At 42.1% G+C, this 22,279-nt stretch overlaps 1 protein-coding gene across 1 annotated transcript in view; it reads left to right on the forward strand.

Moving 5' to 3' along the window:
* Positions 1-22,279, forward strand: part of LOC120515955 (fibrous sheath CABYR-binding protein-like) — a 39,292-nt gene that overhangs the window by 1,275 nt on the left and 15,738 nt on the right. The window contains exon 2 of the mRNA XM_039737352.1: positions 16,177-16,479. Coding sequence (XP_039593286.1) covers positions 16,177-16,479 — 303 coding nt within the window. The remainder of the gene's footprint in view (positions 1-16,176; positions 16,480-22,279) is intronic.

Consider the following 22,279-nt stretch of genomic DNA (forward strand, 5'->3'; position numbering starts at 1 on the left):
TATTTCGTGGAGTCGAGGTCATCGCTTCCTTAATTAATGGGTATTGAAAATATTTACATATGTAAAAAAAAAAAATAAAAATATATCAAGCAACATAAAGCTTTTTATCAACAAAATTTTGCCGTCTGTATGAAAAAACCGAAGCAAGACTTGCATAGATGGTCAATCCTTCATCTCACTCTAGCTGGAAGAATTAACATTATTGAGATGAATATCCTCCCAAAGCTTCTCTTTTTAATTCAAAACATCCCAATATACATCAAGAAATCATTTTTTAAGCAATTAGATTCAACCATAACCTCATTTATTTGAAATTCAAAACATCCACGTATCCAAAGAGCGACCCTACAAGACCTAAGGCAGATGGTGGCATGGCTCTACCTAACTTTCAGTTTTATTACTGGGCAGCAAACATACAAACTATAAAAACTGGACACAAATAGGAGAACACACACAGGCTTGGTGTGCAAAAGAAATAACATCCTGCACTAATTCTTTACATTTCTTGCTTTTTTCCCCAATAAATGCAAATTATCACCAATATACTAACAACCCAATTGTGCTTCGCTCACTCAGAATATGAACCCAATGTAGGAAGCATTTTAAGATGGAGAATCTTTTATGTATGGCACCTCTGCATGAGAACCACCTCTTTCAACCCTCACAAACATATGCAGTTTTTATTATCTGGAAAATATTTGGGATTGAATCACTTAAAGATCTTTATATAGACAACGTCTGAACAATTACATTCTAAATTGAACTTTCCAGCAACACATTTCTTTCTCTATCTTCAAATTAGAAACTTTGTTAAACAGAACCTGCCCGATTTTCCTCACCTCCCACCTTCCTCTATGCTGGAAAAAATATTGCTCAGTTTCGAGGATTCAGACTCCATCTCTGCAATAAATAAAATTATTTTACAGTCCCTCCCTTTCAAGAGGACAATGGGAAAAAAGATCTCTTAGTCAATATATCAGAAAAGGAGAGGAAGGTAGCAATGCAGAGAATTCACTCGAGCTCCATATGCACAAAGCATACAATTATTTAACTTAAAATTATATATCGAGCTCATCTGTCTCGACTAAAACTCTCCAAAATGTTTCCAGGGCAAAATCCAACCTGCGAACACTGCAGTCAAGTCCCAGCCTCACAGGTCACATGTTTTGGGCCTGCACCAAATTAACATCATTCTGGACCAACATTTTTAAATGCCCTTCAGACAGCCTTGGTGTCACAATCCCTCCTAACCCATTAACAGCTGTGTGTGGTGGGCTCACTGAGGGGGCTTAAAGTGGAGAAGGACAAACAAACTGTCATTGCCTTCACTACACTATTGGCACGCAGACTTATTTTGATAAACTGGAAGAACCCTAACTCTCCCCTTGTAAGTCAGTGGGTAACTGATATTTTATATTATTTGAAATTGGAAAAAATCAAATTCTCACTTAGAGGATCTGTGCAGAACTTTTTCAAACCCTGGCAGGATCTCATCAGTAATATTTCAGAATAAGCTCTTAAAGCAGATTCTCTTTCCATTTCTTTTTCTTCTCCATTTATCTTCATCTACTTATTAATTTGTCCGTTTACTTATTTTTGCCAGCTTTAAGTTTTACTCTGCTGGCTGAGCTCTCTTTCACAGGGTGGGTCGTTGATTTGTTTTTGATCTTATGTTTGTAAAAATTGATTTATTTGTATTTCAATAAAATCAGTCAGTCAGTATCCAGCCCACTATATCGTAACTACAGGGTCATGGGGGTCTGCTGGAGCCAATCCCAGCCAGCACAGGGCACAAGGCAGGAACCAAACCCTGGGCAGGGCGCCAGCCCACCACAGGGCACACACACCAAGCACACTTTAGGATCGCCAGTGCACCTAACCTGCATGTCTTTGGACTGTGGGAGGAAACCCACGCAGACACGGGGAGAACATGCAAACTCCACGCAGGGAGGACCTGGGAAGCGAACCCGGGTCTCCTAACTGCGAGGCAGCAGCGCTACCCACTGTGCCACCGTGCTGCCCGACAGAGCAATTTCTTTCAGCCATACACTTGATGACAGGAATGTAATAAGAACAGGCTGTAAGTGATTGGCATATAGACATGAGCACCTGGGGTCACACTTAAGGGCGCCCACACCGGTGACAAATCGATACCCTGTAAATACCAGGGTGAGTGGACTGGGACTGCTGGGACACTCGATCATAGCCTGGCCTTACTAACAGACTGTGCCGGACTGACAAGAGGCCAGCAGAATTTTCCAGATAGGCACATGGAAGAAGATGCCCCACATCAGCTTATAGAGGACATGTAGCCCCAAAATACTTTAAACGCAACATTAGCTTTGGGGGTTTGAGTGGTTGAAGGTGCTGCTAAAAACCAGCCTGTCCTGGAATCCCTTGGACGTGTTTCAGGTTTGTTTGACCCCAGAAGTGCTTCTTGAAATGGACCTGAACATCAACCCAAAGGAAACAAGCTGCTCCGGCCCACTAGCAAAAGACCCGATTTGGGTCGGCCAAACTCAGGAACTAAAAGAAAGCAAACTTCACCTCAGCTTCTAACGGCTACTTTACGTAGAAAGTCTGAAAACGAATGTAATAAAGCATCGGGCGGCCACTGAGGAAGACCTCTGCTAAAGTACAGAACAGCTCTGCATGGCCACAGTCACAAGGCCTGCTCAGGAAATAGTTAAGTGAAACAAAACATGTATGGCGTTTAAAATAATTAAACTGTAAGCTTGAAGTTTTTGGCAAATGTGAACTAAATTAGGGTAAGAAATAAGAGAATGTGCAGTAATTAACAAGTAAGAAAATGTACTCGTGGCGCGAAGTGCTTGTGTGTCCAGAGACTTGGTTAGCCCAGCGTTTCTCAACCTTTAAGTATTTGCGACCCGAGTTTTCATAACAGTTTTAAATGCGACCCCCCCCAACATTTTTTTTAAATGTAGATGCATATTTTATTATACCTACTTAACTTTTATCGACATTTATCTAACTCTATATTTATTGTCCTAATATCAGAATGTAGTTGATTTTTTAATTTGTTTTGGTTTCAACTGATGTTTTTTTCATATTTTTGATTCTTGTTTTCCTTTTTCACATCTTCGCGCCCCCCTTTTTGTTACTTTGCGCCCTCCTAGCAGGTCCGTCCCACAGGTTGAGAACCACTGGGTTAGCTGGTTTGAAAGTTGGAGCATGTATGCATCTTCTAATAACTCCATCACAATTCTGTTAATCACATTTTTTTTTAAAAATAAAGGTGATGACAGAATGTTACAGGGACGTGCAGTCAGGGGAGGCAGTCGAGGCAGAGCCTCACCTGTCATCATGAAAAGTAAAGAAAACTAATAATGATCATATAAAATAGACGTGTCCACTATTGTTATGTGTTTTCTGTATGATTCCAATAATTTTGATCATTTTTATAGTCAAAATCGCTGAATTTGCGCATTTCCTCTTCAAATACAGAGAAGAAACAGGAGAGGCGACAGCGACGAGTCTCACCTCCCCTCAATCTGCGCGCTCCCTCACACGCTGGGCGCGTGCCCGCTGCTGTGTCTGTGTGTCGCCAATGTAATGTGTGCAGACATGTTTATTATACACCCTGACTTACCACCGTCTGGCTAATATCTTTAATGAATTTGTGTGACGTATTTAGTCTTCCTGATCGGACATAAAACCGCAGTGAAAAGGCACAAGGTGAGGCAGACAGTACCGTGTCGCCCTGAAGGGGGCGCATGTGAGCCCAACAGGTTGCTGCTGTTCTTCTACGCAGTGGTGCCAATAAGTTCGCGACATCAGCAAGTCAAGTGCGCTGCAGCGGCCCGTTTATTTTAATTTTTTGTTCTGACTGACTGCCAAAATGGAAAATTAAGATTTTTAAAACTAAAGGAAAATAAGGAGGACTTTTACAAGAAAGTGACGGAGATTTTCGTGGAGAAGAATAGGAACATGGACTCCATTCACAAATAAAGGTAAAGACCATAAACGGTTTTCAATTTTATAGAAAAAATGGGATCAGACTAAGAAAAAACAAAACAATCCAGTATTTAAAAACTAAATTTTGACCTTAAATAAAATATTCTTATCCTTTTGTTGAACAGTCTGTATTAAAATTGATTAAAGCATATTTCAATGAAGGTCAAAATGAAATCCGTTTTTTTGTACACCACTCTGTACTTTCATTTGTATTGAATGGGAGTGAATTGAGGAATTGCATCTGCAAATTTCGAGCACATGGAGGGTGAGGAGTACATGCGCTGTCTCGCCGCCGCTATAAAAGTAACGTTCTTTCTTAGCCTAATATGCGCCTTACCTGCGTGTGAAGATTGCTGATGAGATATGAAACGTCACCAGTAGTCGGTGTGCATGCCGGCTGCCAAATGGACAGTGAAGAAGCTGCTCTGTGGGGTTCATGTATTTGTAAATCGTGCCTCACCAGCCATGAAGCTCACCGCACGTCACTGGACTGTTTCTACGCGCACCAGTAGAGTAGTAAAGGGCTGGCAGGACAAGTACACTAAACGGCTGAAACTGTTTTCATAAACCGCCGATCACAATCCAAGTGATGATGAAGAGACTCCTGGGCTGCTGTTAGCAGTCGATGTGGACGGCCTGTGAGCTAAAATTGTTGTCTGCATCCGAACGTAACAGAGAGAGGATCGCAATAAACTGTAAAAGGAATCCCCTAAAAATACTTTACATTAACTGTATGTTCACAGTCAAAAAATAGTAAACGGTTAAAAGAATATCACAACAACAACAACATTTATTTCTATAGCACATTTTCATACAAACAGTAGCTCAAAGTGCTTTACATAATGAAGAACAGAAAAATAAAAGACACAGTAAGAAAATAAAATAAGTCAACATTAATTAACATAGAATAAGAGTAGGGTCTGATGGCCACGGGGGACAGAAAACACAAAAAAACTCCAGACGGCTGGAGAAAAAAATAAAATCTGCAGGGATTCCAGGCCACAAGACCACCCAGTCCCCTCTGGGCATTCTACCTAACATAAATGAAACATGTTGACACTTTTTCTATCGTGTCGTTTCTTGTGACTGAAGACAGAGAGATATAATTAAAGTTAGTAAAAAAAAAATCTTTTATTAATACACACCAGGCAAAGGTAAAATGACAGAGAAGCACAGTCCTAGGACACCTGCCCTTCATCTGCCCGAGGGGTCGGTGTCCCACATCTTTTATAGGGCCTTTGTCTTATGACTTTAGTTGCTCAAGAATTTCAAAACATTACATCTTACAACATTTTGCTTGGATCAGCATTTACCACATCCTTTACGTTCATCAGTTGGTCACTTGTGGTTATTTGTTCGTTAGGAGAAACAAGAAGTTGCACTTGTCATGTGCACTGTGGACAAGACGGGGTCTGCATGGCTTTTGTCACGTACACCAGATTGATCAAACTGTTTATTATTGTTCCACAAACAGTCCTCTTTGGATTTAGGGTTCTCACGGAAGGACTTGATGAAGATGATGGTCACGTAGACTTCTGGTTTTTAATCCATCCATCATTGTTGGAGCATCATGGTGCTTTGAGTAGGTGGTGGTGGCGCAGGCTGGAAAAAGAAACAGAAGAGAGAGTAGGGCTCAGTACGGATTTTAGAGCCACCATGAATAGTTATTATGATGAATTGAACATACAGAGTATCAGGATTAAGTTAAATTAAGATTTAAATGAAGTTATAAAAAGGCCATGTTAAAGTAATGTGTTTTCAGCAGTGTTTTAAAGTGCTCTACTGTATCAGCCTGGCGAATTCCTATTGGCAGGCTATTCCAGATTTTAGGTGCATAACAGCAGAAGGCCGCCTCACCACTTCTTTTAAGTTTTGTTCTTGGAATTCTAAGGAGACACTCATTTGAGGATCTGAGGTTACGATTTGGAATATAAGGTGTCAGACATTCTGATATATAAGATGGAGCGAGATTATTTAAGGCTTTATAAACCATAAGCAGAATTTTAAAGTCAATTCTGAATGACACAGGTAACCAGTGTAGTGACATCAAAACTGGAGAGATGTGTTCGGATTTTCTTTTCTAGTTAGGATTCTAGCAGCTCCATTCTGCACTCGTTGCAAGTGATTTATGTCTTTTTTGGGTAGTCCAGAGAGGAGTGCATTACAGTAATCTAGTCGACTGAAAACAAACGCGTGAACTAATTTCTCAGCATCTTTCAGTGATATATGAGGTCTAACTTTACTTATGTTTCTTAAGTGAAAAAATGCTGTCCTAGTGATCTGATTAATATGTGATTTAAAATTCAGATTACAGTCAACAATCACCCCTAAGCTTTTTACCTCCGTCTTGACTTTTAATCCTAATGTATCCAGTTTATTTCTAATAACCTCATTGTATCCATTATTGCTGATCACTAAGATTTCAGTTTTCTCTTTATTTAACTTGAGAAAGTTACTATTCATCCATTCTGAGATACTAGTCAGACATTGTGTTAGTGAATCAATAGAATCAGGGTCATCAGGAGCTATTGATAGGTACAGCTGTGTGTCATCAGCATAGCTGTGGTAGCTCACGTTGTGCCCTGAGATAATCTGACCTAATGGAAGCATGTAGATTGAGAATAACAGCGGACCCAGGATAGAGCCTTGTGGAACATCATATCGGATATCATGTGTCTTCGAGTTGTAATTCCCACAACTAACAAAATATTTTCTCCCTGTCAGGTAGGATTCAAACCAATTTAAGACCGTGCCAGAGAGGCCCACCCATTGACTAAGGCGATTTCTAAGAATGTTGTGATCAATGGTGTCAAATGCAGCACTCAGATCTAAGAGGATGAGAACAGATAAATGGCCTCTGTCTGCATTCACTCGCAAGTCATTTACTACTTTAACGAGTGCAGTTTCTGTGCTGTGATTTGTTCTAAAACCCGACTGAAATTTATCAAGAATAGCAGGTTTATTTAGGTGGTCATTTAACTGCATAATGACTGCCTTCTCCAGAACTTTACTTAAGAAAGGCAGGTTAGAGATGGGTCTAAAATTAGGGTCAAGAGCCGAGGGGTCAATATAAATAGGTAAAGGCACGTAAATGTACATGGAAGCAGAGTTTAAGCCGTCAATATCAATTCATTATGTCAATATGTCAGACTGTATTTCTGAATACTTGTATTGGTGTAAAATCACAATGACACAGAAAACTACATTTGCAAAACGTGAGCACATTGGCAGCAGGAAAGGCTCTTTAGCAGACACACTGTGAGTTGTTCCTGTTGGCTCCACACTCCCGCACTGCGAGAAACAAAACCTTCAAGATGGCCAGCAGACTCCGTTTCCTGTGGGCGCTGAAGGGTTTATTTGTGGTTATCAGAGCTGACTGATGGGGTTTTTTCTTTTTTCTAAAAATTTGTGAATTTGTAGCACACCTTACATTACAAAAGACATCAAGAAATAATTCTAGTAAATATTGAAATTAATGGATAAAAATGTTTGACAAGTTTTTTTTTTTCCCCCACAATATCTTTAAGTAAAATTGTTTTAGTAAATGTACAGTAAGTCACTGGCTACTGTTAGCATGTTCACATTGGAAAGGGTTAATTCCAGTAATTCAACGGCAGTGACGTCACTGTATAGCATCATATGTTTGTTGTAGTATACAGTAATATGAGACAGTCAAATAATACAACGGTAATGCAATTAGTAGCCAGTAATTTACTGTAAATTTATAGTCCGTTTTTTAGAGTGTATCGTGTGTATGAAGATGTGCTGTAGAAATAAATGTTGTAGTTGAAGAAAATCCATTTAACGTTCAGAGTCCGTCCTCAGCGAGTCCCTGTCTGGTCCCCATGTTCTTGTTAACGCAGCAACTCGGATCATCTGCGGTGCTCATTTCTCTCCTAACTCAACACTTTGATCACATCCCCTGTTTGTTTAAACTGAAAGGGTTCGACTCTCTCGCCGTCTCCTCGCAGCTCAGACCTCTCAGTCGTGTGCCGCTACGCCTGCTTTGTAAGATGGAAACCAAAGCTGCGCCCAGTCCTGGCGGTGAGGCCTCATCAGCGTGTTACACAGCGTGACTTGAGCTCCGCACATTATGCTGTCTAACGTAACAAACACCCCGTCGTCCTCCCTAACGTTTCTCCTCCCTCTTTGGATGTGGATGGTGACCGTCCACTCTGACTCCCAGGTCCTTCTCATAAGGCGTACTTTTAGGTTTCAGGCTTCCTATTCTGTATTCAAATTGAAATTCATATTTCAGCTTCCTACATGTAATACATTGAATTTCAGCAGCAGTAATCCTACGGATGCATATTAGGGCCGCGGTGAAAAAACAAATACGGACACAGTGAAGAAAAAAAATCTAAATGTCGAGATTAAAGTCGACATTTGCACTTTATTCTAGCAGTTTATTTTGTCAGTAGAATGTTGCAAACTAAACTTCATCTTAAAATGAATGTTTAATTTACTAGATTTTCTCAAACCCCGTCATAAATTAATGTAGCACATTAAATGCTTTATATGATGTGTTCTCCGACCCAGCCGTTAATCTCTACGCGCTTCTTAAACTGACTTCCTCTTGCACTGAGGCGCCGGCGTTCTGTCGAACCACTCAACCTATGGAAATGTGTGCCAAAGCTGTTCTACGCACGCGCAGTATACCTTTATTCTAAACAATTCAATAAATAAGCTACTTAAATAAATAAATTAATTAAAACAGACCCTACTAATATTATTATTTGTCGTTTAAGCCATTGGAAGCAGGCATATCCAGTACTTCAATCCAATGTCTTTCCCATTTTAATCCCAGATTTTTTGTCCAGTGTTGTGATTGTAAGACAAACATGATTGGTTTGTGCAACCTTTGGAAAAATACGTTGGCTAATGGTGAGTAATACCAAAAAATGTTTTGTTCATTTCGACGTTTTGAGTTTTAGGCTTGCAAATATTTGCATCTGTAGCATATTTCGACAAGGCAGCACAAATCGCCAGAACACCGGCAGCGATCGCCGCACATTGACTTCATGATATTCCTACTCTATGAACATTCAGATTACTAAAATAAATACTTGATATCTTTTTCACTCTTTTCATTAAATATGGGTGGCGGGGGGCACGGTGGCGTGGCGGTAGTGCTGCTCCCTTGCATTAAGGGGTCCCCAGGTGTATGTTCAGTGTAGAAAACTTTACGGCAGGTGTGACGAGCCTCCAAAAAACTGGACATAGGAATGGGTATCGCACAGGGTTAACTTAAATATCGTGTAAATGTTGGGTTCGTGATGTGGTGATCGGAGACACGAACGCAGAATTCAATGGATGTTCTTCTGAGCGGGCTTTCTTTACTGTATGCGTGCTATCTGTCTGACGTACCAAACCCTCAGCTCCTATCCTTCCTTTTTCATTCTCCACATGATAAAAGTTTGTCTTATACTTTTGCTCAGATCAGTTATGTATATTAAAAAGTAACAGTGGCCCCAGCACTGATCCCTGAGGGACACGATTTTTAACATCACCCTTCTCAATTGTGGGATAATACGCATGCGCAAAACGTTAACCCGCTATTTCCGCATGCGCTAAACTTTTTTGCTCGTCTATCATTTCAGGATACCACCGACTAAAGTTAATTGCACATTATTAGTGCCATTTTTAGTGTCCATTTGTCCAGTTTGAGAGCAGTTCATTCATAAAAAACGTAGCTGTACTGTTTGAAAGTGAAGTTTTATTATAGTTTTCTGAAGTTGTTTCTATCAGTTTGCACTAGCGGTCTGCTATTCTGACAAAGTATGCTGAAATGTCAGAACACCGGCTGCAGTGGACGTCCCTCAGCGCCATTGTCGCTGCTCTGATGGGACTGAGCGGAGCGGAGCGCAGATACCGAAGGCTATTAACTATTTAAGGCACATGCAATATTAGACTAATGTCAGTCATCAGCCGATGGCAATTGTATGAATTATGTTGGAAACACGACACCATCACTCGCCAGCGCTCAAGCTCGCCATAAAGCGCCGAGAGGCTGTCTTGAATAATTGAAGAAGTTGAAATAGCAGGTTCAAAGCTTTTAGAAGCCACCCCGTAATTACAGCGTTTACGGGTCAGCGCTTTGGTCAAAACGGCAGGGCGATTTTCAAACAAGGGGACAACCTTACATCTTCATTCCGTGAGAAATACATTCAAGTAGTGGGATACCTTTGTGGTGATTGTTACGGCGTCTACACTTTACATGAATGAATTAGTGTTGTCGGAGAGTTGCTGATGTTGTCGCACGAGCCTCTGATCTGATCTGACAGAGGTCACCGTCTGAAGAATTGATCACGTGAGGATGTAACCAATCCTGGATAAGGGAGCTGCAGGGGGCGTAACGCTCACCGAGTCAATCAGGTGCCGCCTTTTGAGCAGATCACGTGTCTTCTTCATGAGCACCGCTAGAGGGCGATGCGAGCTGCGGGTGGAGTTTTGATTTCTTTATTTCTGTTATTATTAAGTGCAGTTGATCCTGGTGGGTTTATGCTTGTATGAACAGTTTGGGGGCTCTTCAGCACTCCCAGAAACCAAAAAAACACCAAAATAGACCAAGATAACAATAAAGTTATTAAAAAAAATGATCAAAAGAAGTGTGGGGGACTGAAAGTTACAGAACAAACAATAAACAGTAAAGAAAAACAAAACCTACAGTCTATCTGATCCATTCTGCGCTGATCTGTCCCTTTGAACTTGGCAGTGTGGCTGCTCAGTGCCTACCTGTTGGTGCCCTGCATCTTAGTCCACTCTGCTTGCTCTCTCTTCACCCTGAGCGCTTGTCACACTCTTCATCCTGACGCCACATTCTGTACTTGTGGGGGACATTTGAGAAAACAGTCCACTCCACACCTGCCACTGACCAGAGTGAACGTGGCAATGTGAGCTGAACCCAAAGGCAGAGAGCAACGTGTCATGGAGGCAGTCGAGTCCGACGGTGCACATGAGGTCTCAGATCAGACCTGCACCGATTATGGAGTGAAGCGCACTGATGACGGAGCTCTTCATAATGTTTCATCTCCTACTGAGGGGTCTCAGGTAGAAGGGTGACCAAGATGTTGTGCCTTTGTGTGGCTTTAAGTCTGAATCCTGTCCAATGGCAGAGAGAGCGCTCAGGGACCCAATGGGGGGCTAAGCAGGTCATTCCTGATACCTGGTGGTCGTGATCAAGTGATAAGCTGGGTGAACGCATGGTGGCACCTGTAGGCTGTGTTACCCGCTTCAGCCTTGTAAGACCGTGGGTGTCGGGCATAGTGGCTTTGGTTAAACAGGACTGTCAGAAGTACTGCGGGACTAACGACGTCACTTTTTTTTTGGGCAAATCACTTCACCTGCTTGTGCACCAACTGGAAAGATAAAAGAAATGCAACCAATTGTATCTCAGATGTTGTAAGTCGCCTTCACTATCAGTTGAACTGAATCAGTCGAGTAATAAGTAATGACAATAATATTAGGTCACTTGGACATACAATATACGAGAAGTGTCCATTAGTAAAACTTTCCTGCTTTTCCTAGTAACTTGACATTTTTTGATGGTCACCACAAAACACAATTTTACTGGAAAGTGTATTCTTTTCAAATAAAACTGGTAAGAAGAACATGAAATTTGGGCGTATCATTACTATCATTAAATATTAGATATTCACAGTTTTCATTTGTTTGGCGTTCACAAAAGTACCGCATTTCGTTTTGTGTTATTCATCAGTTGCATGTTCAGTAGTCCTGTTCTAAGGTCCTGAGATGTCAAAGTGTTTGGGAAGCAGTGCCGGAAGTGGATAAAGTGAAGTCCCGAGACCCCCATGTGTTACACTGATGTGCCAACGTGAAGAGCGAGGAGCGCAGAGCAGACGCGGCACAATACAATACAACATCTGTGGCTACCCGGTCAGAAATTCAAAGAGCACAATCCAAAGCCAGTGCTGCGGCACCTCAACATTTACTGTAAGTGCTGCAATGTGAAGAATGGCGGAGAGCAGAAGAGCAAACTAACATGAGATTATGAGAGCCTACGAGAGCCAGAAGGCAGCAGCACAAAACAGCACCTGCTGTCCACCGAGCGCTGAATCTTTCTTGGGATTTGTGGAAATTTACCTTCCATTTCACAGCAGGATTAGGTCTCTTTGTTTCCTTTCCTGGACACCAGCCTGTCTTTACTCTTCAATCCATCGTATTGGTTAGAGGAGCCATTTGTGTGGCACGTCAGTCTCTTCTGCTGCGTTCTACGGTTGAATAAAGCACACTGTTAGTGCGGCACGGAGCATATACATTAGATAGAGAGAGAGATAGAGAGAAAGATAGATAGATAGATAGATATATATATATATATAGAGAGAGAGAGAGAGAGACAGAGAGAGAGAGATAGAGATAAAGAGAGAGAGATATAGAGAGATAGATAGAGATAGAGATAGAAAGAAAGAGAGAGAGATATAGAGATAGATAGATAGAGATAGAGATAAAAAGATAGAGAGAGATAGAGAGAGACAGAGAGATAGATAGATAGAGAGAGATAAAGAGAGATAGATAGAGAGATAGAGATAGAAAGAGAGAGAGAGAGATAGAGATAGATAGATAGAGAGAGAGATAAAGAGAGAGAGAGAGATAGAGATAAAGAGATAGAGAGAGAGAGAGAGAGAGAGATAGATAGAGAGAGAGAGATAGAGATAGATAGATAGAGAGAGAGATAGAGAGATAGAGATAGAAAGAGAGAGAGAGATATAGAGAGATAGATAGATAGAGAGAGAGATAAAGAGATAGAGAGAGATAGATAGATAGATAGAGAGAGAGATAGAGAGAGAGAGAGAGATAGATAGATATATAGAGAGAGAGATATATAGAGATAGATAGATAGAGAGAGAGATAAAGAGATAGAGAGAGAGATAGATAGATAGAGATAGAGAGAGAGATAGAGAGAGAGATAGAGAGATAGATAGATAAAGAGATAGAGAGAGACAGATAGACAGATAGATAGAGAGAGATGAGAGAGATGAAAGTCGCTATATGATAGACAGATTGATTTATTTTTCCGTAGGATGTTTTTTTACTGAAGCTCTTTGATTAAACAAACACACACACACAAACACCACAATGACTAAAAAAATATCCCAACAGAGGGTCAGCTCAAGTTGGACGGTTGGGAGACAAAGTCAGAGAGGTGAGACATGTGCAGAGGAGAGATACTGGGTATACTGGGAGAAGGATGTTAGGGATGGAGCTGCCAGGGAAGAGAAAAAGAGGAAGGCCTAAGAGAAGGTTTATGGATGTGGTGAGAGATGACATGCAGGTGATGGGGATGACAGAATAAGATGACGAGGACAGGAAGATATGGAAGAAGATGATCTGCTGTGGTGACTCCTAACGGGAGCAGCAGAAAGAAGAAGAAGAAGAAGAAGAAATATTGATACATAAAAGCACGTGTCAGCTATTTCTTTTTTTCATAACGTCACCAAATTTCAATCAAACCAGTATCAGAGATTTTAGTGTATTTAGTTTTCCTGTTGTACGGTGGGTTTTCACCCCTAAATACTGATATATTGAAAGGTCCTTTCTTAACGGATATCCAGTACGTTGTGCCCTAAATGTAACGTTCTACTAGATGTCAGCCCTTTAGGTAAATTGGAAATAGTGATTGTTGGTGAGTAAGTGAGTCGGTCTGTCAACTTTGTATTATTTATCTATAGACCAGTAACGGCGCACTACACACACTTGACTTGAGTGTTCCTAGTTTTCATCCTCTGTACGTTTACCATTCGTTTGCTCAGAAGTTGATTCTCTTGCTGTTTCCTGAGCAGCTCTTCTGTTCTCCACCCTAGCAACCCGCTGCTTCTTCTCTTCTTTCTGTGGCATCTTTTTGCGTTGAAACTGATTAAGTTAGTGTTTGTGTTACAATTACTTAGTAAGTTTTCTTTAATTTTTCACTTAAGCTGGCACTTAAGTCTTCAATCTGCCTCAAGAGTGATTTAAGATATGAAGAGATACGGGAAGTGATGGCGAAGGTGGTAGGGATGAGAACGGCACCCGTATGCATGCGCCACACGGCCTCCCCGCTGGCCACTGCCAAGAGTTGATTCTAGAATAAAATAAAATAAAAATAAAATGAGGAATAACCTTGAAGGTCAATCATTACCCCAAAAGTGGATAGTAGACGTCATGTGGCATATGTGTACCAACTTTCAGGTCAATGGTTCAAACAGTTTGCCAGCTACAGGTGATTTAAAACCCTGGTCAGACAAACGGGGAGCCTCAGTAGCGTATTATAGAAGAAGATACACAACTACTGCTGTATGTCAGAAAATAAGGAGTGTAATACCGGCTGTAGCCACAAGAGGGTTAGGAACAGTCAAGGCCTTTTTAGCAAAACACCTGACCTTCCCAGTCACGTCTTGATGTGGTGTCATTGAAGGGTTGGCTGTTTTCATTGTCCAGGAATAAAAGGCCTAAATTGAGTGGCCAACCACCAGTTTTTCTTTTTTTTTGGTTCCAGGAGAGGTCTAATGAAGAGGGGATGGTCTTTGTTTTGATGTCTGGAATGATTTACCACTTCTCAGAAACTGCAGGAGGCTCTGTTTCTGTAACAGTAAATACAAGCCTGTGGTGCAGAATATAGGATGGGGCTACAAAGTAGCAGATACGCAGTGTTTGTTATGCTGGCAAAATTACAGAAGAAGAAACCAAACATACATGAACAACAAAGTCAAAAACCAGGTAGCGGAAACAAAAACATGGGTCAAATTTCAAAAAAGATCAAAAAAACAAAAGGACTTTGTATCAAAGTGTCATGTTATCCACAATTTCAGACAGGGAAAGGTTGTCACCCGTCACGTCAATGACGTCAGAGACCAAAAAATAGACATGTCCTATACAAAATGGCCTTGAAAACAGTGCAAAACAATTTTTGTAACTTTAAATAAGCACAAGTATCTCAAAACTAACTTCAGATATGGATTCTACATACTTAGAAGCCCACACCTCCATAAAAAGACATGAGTTAAAGTCCTATAAAAATGTAATAAAGGGTACACTCATAAGATCGTTCACTTGCGAGTTTTCAGAGCTCCGAGGTGTTTACAGTTCACCTTCCACTTCAGTGCGTTCACATGAATTTCTGGTCAAACTTTTCCGAGGAGCGTGAAGTTGCTGTTGATTTGTTATTTAAGTCTACAAAAAAAGCAAAATGTATTTTTTGTGAAAATAAAGAGTAAACTGTAAATGTGCATTAGTTCACTGTAAAGGCTATTTGCCCAGAAAAATGATACTTCTAACCGAGTGAGTTCTACTTTTGTTATCTTATACACCTGGCAAAACTTAAAAGGTCAGCGTTAGTTCTTCAATTATGTTGTTTTGTGAATTTCCTCTTGGGATTAATAAAGTATCTATCTATCTATCTATCTGTTATATAGTGCCTTGCCTATCTATCTATCTATCTATCTATCTATCTATCTATCTATCTATCTATCTATCTATTATATAGCGCCTTGCCTATCTATCTATCTATCTATCTATCTATCTATCTATCTATCTATCTATCTATCTATCTATCTATCTATTATATAGTGCCTTTCATATCTATCTATCTATCTATCTATCTATCTATTATATAGTGCCTTTCACATCTATCTATCTATCTATCTATCTATCTATCTATCTATCTATCTATCTATCTATCTATCTATCGTTCATAGGAGTTCACATGGAGCGTCTGACTCGGAGATCTGTACTTACCGTATGCCCCACAGACGGCGTGTGAATGCAGCAGTAATAGGCAGCCAGACCTCAGTTAGGTTTTTGCTTAAAGTCGATGGCCACCATTAATGCAGCAGATAAAAGCTTTGTGTTGAGCAAGTGAGGACCTCGTGGACACTCCATGCATGTGTGTGCATGTTAACACGTGAGTCTCTTTAGAATATGCCGGCATGTGCACGTGTGTGTAAATGAGAGTGTCATGTCTCTGCCCGTCCATGAGTGCTCGTCCCCAGGTGTCCGTGTACATCTTAGTCTCAGTCTGAATGAGAGTTTAAATGCGTATGCTTGTGCCCACTGGTGTGCCTGCCCATACATATTCTCATGTGTCTTTACCCTCGCCCCAGGCACCACTTGAGCACTGTTTCCTATTTGACATCTTCCTTTGTTTTAAATGGGGCCACCAACCAGCCTCTAATTCTGTGTCCTCTTTTTTCCTGCTTACACCCCCAGGGCCAGAGAATGGGCAGATCTCTGCAGAAAGCGCAACACTTCCTGATCCGTCTGGCTTTGACCCGGCAGAAGAAGGGACCGTGGTGGAGAGTGAGCCTACTGCAGAAGGCCAGGCATCAGAGGAGCCCACGGAAGAACTGCAGGCTGATACAATAGAGGAGGAAGAGGGAGGAGACACAAAGGAGGAGGAAGAGGCGGCCCCTCCAGAGGATGAGGGTGTAGCAGAGCCAGACCCACCGGCAGAATCTCCCAGAGAAGAAGATGTGGACGACTTGGCAGCCCTAGAGGAGGAGCCCACTGCAGGTCAGAGGCGAGCTGCTGGGAGTAAGGAGGGTCAAAGGTGCAAACTGGGGGCAGAAGGTCAAGTGCAGTGGCTTCCAGTTACCATATCAGGGTGCCACAGAAGTGCCCAGTTAGGCCTGTTCTCCAGCATGTAGATGGCTGTTCCTGTCATGATTTTGGACACTTTATCATTTTTCCTAGGCTCTGTATCACATATTTTCTTTATTCCTTTTGCCTGTTAGAGGTGTTTGACCAGGTAGAATTTAATCATTTATTTTATTAGTTTTTTGAATTCCTTAACATTTTGCAATGGTTATTCATTTTTAACATCTTGGCATAGTGCCATTTTGGTTTTGTCATAGTCATTTGTTATTTTGTGAACTCAAATGCCACGAAGGTGCAGTGTGCGATTAAGGTGGCATTACCCAGAAGTCACAGGGTGATGACGTCATCAAGGGTGCAGGTCACTGTGACATGACAAAGGCTGTCCAAGATTATGAAAAAAAAAAAAAGACACAAATATTCCACAGTGACTGGGAGAATTTCAAAATGCTTTCAGGACAAAGAAATCTGCGTGCTTGTGTGACTTTCATTTCTAGTTTTGTTTTGCTTTAGTGCCCCTGAGTTTTCTGTCTCTCAGTTTTGACCTTAGCTCTCCTATTTAAATGCGATTTTGTTTAGCCCATCTGCTGGTCCTCTCTTTTATTCTATCCATCCAGGCAGGACACTTTCCGTTTATACCTGTTAGGATTTAGGGTGTTTGGAATACGCACTTTAATTAATGTTAGTTGAAAGAGGGCGAGACATTGATGGCTGATGGGCCACCATTAACTGGAAATCAGATGAGCAGCTGAGCAAACAGAAGAAACAAAGTGAAGACAAAACAAGACTGGCTTCAAGATAGTTCAACTTGGTTCTGATCTGTGCCATTGTTCACTACGACAGCACTTAAACCTGAGAATCATCTCCTCGACGTACCAAACTACAAACATAGTGTGGTCTTGATCTGCTGCCAGTGCCGTGCCATCTCAGGGGCACTGCCAATGACAATGTGTTTTCATTATTGATTCATTCATACTGTTTGCCGTTGGTACCACATGACCAAAGGTTGGCATTGTTTGATGTCATGGCATTTCCTATTTAAGATGGTGGCATGCTACGAATAGTTTAGGGATAAACATAAACGTTTATTTTGGGGAGAATTAAGCTAATTTGGAATTTTAATTGGGATCCTGGGCTTTGTGTGCTATGTAGAGTATGAATTCTGCTTTGCGTTTGGGTTTGGTTATCTACAGGGTGCTGCAGAAATAACTCCCACATTTCATTTCAACATTATGAGGTATCACCAAAAACTTTTTATTTCCCAAATATAGATATAAAAAAGTTTTTTTTTACTTAAGTTTTAAAAATGATATTGTCCAAATGGTGGCCTTGATGGCTGATACACATTTGGAGCTGTTTGTGGAAGTTTTCCATCACTCTCACTAGCATGTCGGGCGAAATTCTTTCAATTTCTTCATGAATAGCCTCCAAGGACCGAGGACGATGTTTGAAAACCTCCTGTTGCCCTTACTGTTTGAACCCACAGCAAAATCGTTTTCCGGCCTGTAACACTTTCATTAGCACGTAAACCGAACCGCGTGTGAAACACCCTCTGTGCCACAGCTACAGATTCGCCATCTTTGAAAAAAGCCTCCACTACAAAGCCTCGATGCTCAGCCGACCACGGCATGGTGACGACTGGAAAGTTTATCACGTACCGTACCTAACGGAACGGACCGCACCCCTCTACCTGCTTTGGGGACCCCACAGTGATTTTTCGAAATGTGGGAGTTATTTCTGCTGCACCCTGTAGTAGGGATGCTGCACACAAAGGATGAGGTTGACACAGAGAGAGATCAGCTGATGTCACCAGGAAGCTCCGAGTGTTCAGAAGCAGTGTCTCCACAGGTGACTACTGGAACTTGCCGTTTAGTTCATGCTACCCAAAGCTCACTTCTGAGCCAAACGCTGTGGGCTCCCAGTTCACCACAGTGCAAATAATCCAACTGAGATGCTTTGAGGTGTGCGTTCACGACAGTTCACTTGGAGACGTGCATGAGATTTGCAATATGGAGGGTGCACTGAAAACGAGGGGCTGACACAGGGAGACGTCAGCTGATTCAGCAGGAAGTGCTTCGCTCACCGCGTTCAGAGACTTCTTCTGAGCCAGATGTAGCAGGTTAGCGGGTGGCCAACGGCAGTTACCCCAGTATACATCTTCAAACTATGACGCTTTGTGGTGTGAGCCAAGGCACTTTAGGTTAACTGGTTAATTTTTTTGACCCTGGCAAGTTTTTCTGGACCATTATTCCTACTTTGCCTCAGTGGCCTGCTTATTCTTAAAGGTCCATAATTCCATTACTAAAGGTACATTCCTTCATGGGCGGCACGGTGGCACAGTGGTAGCACTGCTGCCTTGCACTTAGGAAACTCGGGTTCGGTTCCCGGGTCCTCCCTGCGTGGAGTTTGCATGTTCTCCCCGTGTCTGCGTGGGTTTCCTCCCAAAGTCCAAAGACATGCAGGTTAGGTGGATTGGCGATTCTAAATTGGCCCTAGTGTGTGCTTGGTGTGTGTTTGTGTGTGTCCTGCGGTGGGTTGGCACCCTGCCCGGGATTGGTTCCTGCCTTGTGCCCTGTGTTGGCTGGGATTGGCTCCAGCAGACCCCCGTGACCCTGTGTTTGGATTCAGCGGGTTGGAAAATGGATGGATGGACATTCCTTCATTAAAAGTCCAAGTCTTTAATAAGGGTCCGTTATTTCTGATCCTCTGCCTTGTTTAGACTTTGTTTTACTCTCTCATCCCTTGGGGTCTCGTTAATAAAACTACGCAGATTCAAGCATAAAACCTGACGTACACATATTTCTAGTCAATTTACCTTTGCAAACAATCATATTGTAAATATGTGCACATTAACACACCTGGTTGTTACCCTAAAACAAATCTACGTGGGGCATGACAGCTAACCTCATGCCCACCGTACTATCACGATGGTGCAGACCTTCACTGGCTGGTACAGCAGCCTCCCCCAAGACACTTTATGCTGTGCTCCACAACTCAGCGCACCAAGTGCATGCCCAGCATTGAAGTGCCTCTGCTTTGCGGAAAAGACAAGGTGCCAGTGCCTGAGCGGGTACCCATTATCACCTGGCACATGCAATGAAAGGATTGCTGTTTACAATGAATGGCAACGGCCACATGAAAAGCTGAATGTTCAGCCAGTTATCTTACAAACACGTCAGCTATCTCATACAGCACCATCATGTCTGTCAAAGCTACACTGCCTCAACATAAATGAATCAGGGGTTGACCCAGGCGCCCAAGCCACAACAGTTGCCAGTCTTGTCTTGGCATTACATATCACTAACAGAATGTAACTATTTGTGATTACCAAAAGCAGCTTCATCCTTGCTCTGTGCTTTATTGCAATATGAGTGCAGTCCATTGTTCTGATTACAGTAGGAGAAGCAGACATTGCCGGTAAATTGCCCTTTTATGTTGGTAAAAACATTCTGTTTTATACAGGGTGGTCCCGATCTAATTATGCAGATCCAGATCGTCTGGATGACTTTGATTTATTGGGGGACGATTCCAGTTCGGCGCAAAGACGATTCTTTATGTCGTCAGTTCGCACACTTCTCGATGGTCTGGGATTTTTCAGGTGATTTTCTATGTAATAAACTTAATAGCGTAATGAAAATTGCATAATTAGATCTGGACCACCCTATATATGTAGACCAGCACTATATACGAAAACTGGATGTAGTGCCCCGCTTCAGGCACAGCAGGCATGATGGAGTGAAGCTTGTCTGAGATATTCCTGACCTGTTGGCCATTTCCCTGAGAAGTGACAGGTAGGTTAGGTAAACGGATGAAAACTCAAAAAAGCTCTTCAGTGCAAATACACAGAATTGGCCCTCTAAAATACTAAAATACAGTCTGTACATCATAACGATCGCGTTCTAATACACGGCCTGATGATATAATTATTGTACACCTTTGGCTCCATCTCCCTGCTTGATCAAGAGTGTCGCCATGTCCCACTTTCTCTAAATGTTGCATAAGGATGGGTCAGAGCTGCCGTAAATATACACTCGTTCTTCCATCTAGATTTCTTTTATAAATCCTGACGTTTGTATGGAAAGCTGCATACGCACACTTCTGCCCTCTTTTTGTGTGTACACAAGTTTTATAAATCTGACCCTTGATCTGTTATTTCTCTTTTGTCCCCCATTGCCTGCAATTTTATCATCGCTGGTCATACAATATGCGATAATAAAGGGAGACACGGGGTGTGAACACAAGGCTGGCCAGCTTTCATTCCCAGTGACCTTTCGATCAGTGTCATGCAGCAGCACTTGAAGAATATAACTGACGGGTTTACATCAGGGCTCTACATTTTCTTGTTATGTTTTCAGGAATTCATGAAAAGTGGGGGAGAAATTCATGTCCTTGAGGGCTCCTGTAATAAACTTAATTATTAAGTAATCGCATCTGTTAATTGAGCAGACTTCTTTTGAACTTCATTTGAATTATTCATTGTTTCCTTTTTACTTAACCAACAGCCAAACAATAATGAGATGACAAGCTAACATGGGCGTGTCAAGCTCAGGTACTAGACAGCAACCATTTTGCTCCGGCCAGTTTCTTAATGAGAAGTTCATTCTTGCTGTTAATGAAGCCATCCATCCATTTTCCAACCCGCTGAATCCGAATACAGGGTCACGGGGGTCTGCTGGAGCCAATCCCAGCCAACATAGGGCACAAGGCAGGAACCAATCCTGGGCAGGGTGCCAACCCACCACAGGACACACATAAACACACCAGGGCCAATTCAGAATCGCCAATCCACATGTCTTTGGACTGTGGGAGGAAACCCACGCAGACACGGGAAGAACATGCAAACTCCACGTAGAAAGGACCCGGGAAGCAAACCCGGGTCTCCTAACTGCGAGGCAGCAGCGCTACCCCCTGTGCCACCGTGCCGCCCTGTTAATGACGCCCGATATTTAATTCTATGGCTCATTAGTGTACTCATTCTGCCATACCAGCCATTTCCAAAACTGAAGATTTTCTTTTTTTCTGAGAGCACCATCAGCATGTTTTGTGGAGCAGGGGCGTCAATCATTTTCAGGACTTCACTTTTTTCTAGGGAGGCACGGTGGCGCAGGGGGTAGCACTGCTGCCTCGCAGTAAGGAGACCTGGGTTTGCTTCCCGGGTCCTTTCTACGTGGAGTTTGCATGTTCTCCCCATGTCCTCTGGGTGCTCCGGTTTCCTCCCACAGTCCAAAGGTTAGGTGCATTGGTGGTCCTAAATTGTCCCTAGTATGTGCTTATTGTTTGTGTGTGTGTGTGTGTGTCCTGCCCAGGATTTGTTCCTGCCTTGTGCCCTTTGCTTGCTGGGATTGGCTCCAGCGGACCCCCATGACTCTGTGTTAGGATATAGCGGGTTGGGTAACGACTGACTTTTTTCTTTTTAAATATTTTATTAAATCAGATATTGTATGATAGACCCACAAGTGCAAACGTTAAGCCGACATACACTGCATAGTTTTAAGGCAGTTTCGCAGTGGCTGCCTGATTTTATGAGTCAGTCTGAATTTCAGCTTCATCAGATTTCGTTTCACGTTTGGTTTGAGAGGTTTTTCTGATGCTCGGTTGACTCTTATGTTTGGAAGAATTTGTGTCATAAGTTTCAGTGAGCTGTCTTGTATCACGAACAGTCTCACAAGACAATGTTTTGATGTTGCCGCCATATTTTCCAGAATTCACTGTGCAGCAA

Source organism: Polypterus senegalus, chromosome 15 (assembly GCF_016835505.1).
Source record: "Polypterus senegalus isolate Bchr_013 chromosome 15, ASM1683550v1, whole genome shotgun sequence".
Classification (NCBI taxonomy): domain Eukaryota; kingdom Metazoa; phylum Chordata; class Cladistia; order Polypteriformes; family Polypteridae; genus Polypterus; species Polypterus senegalus.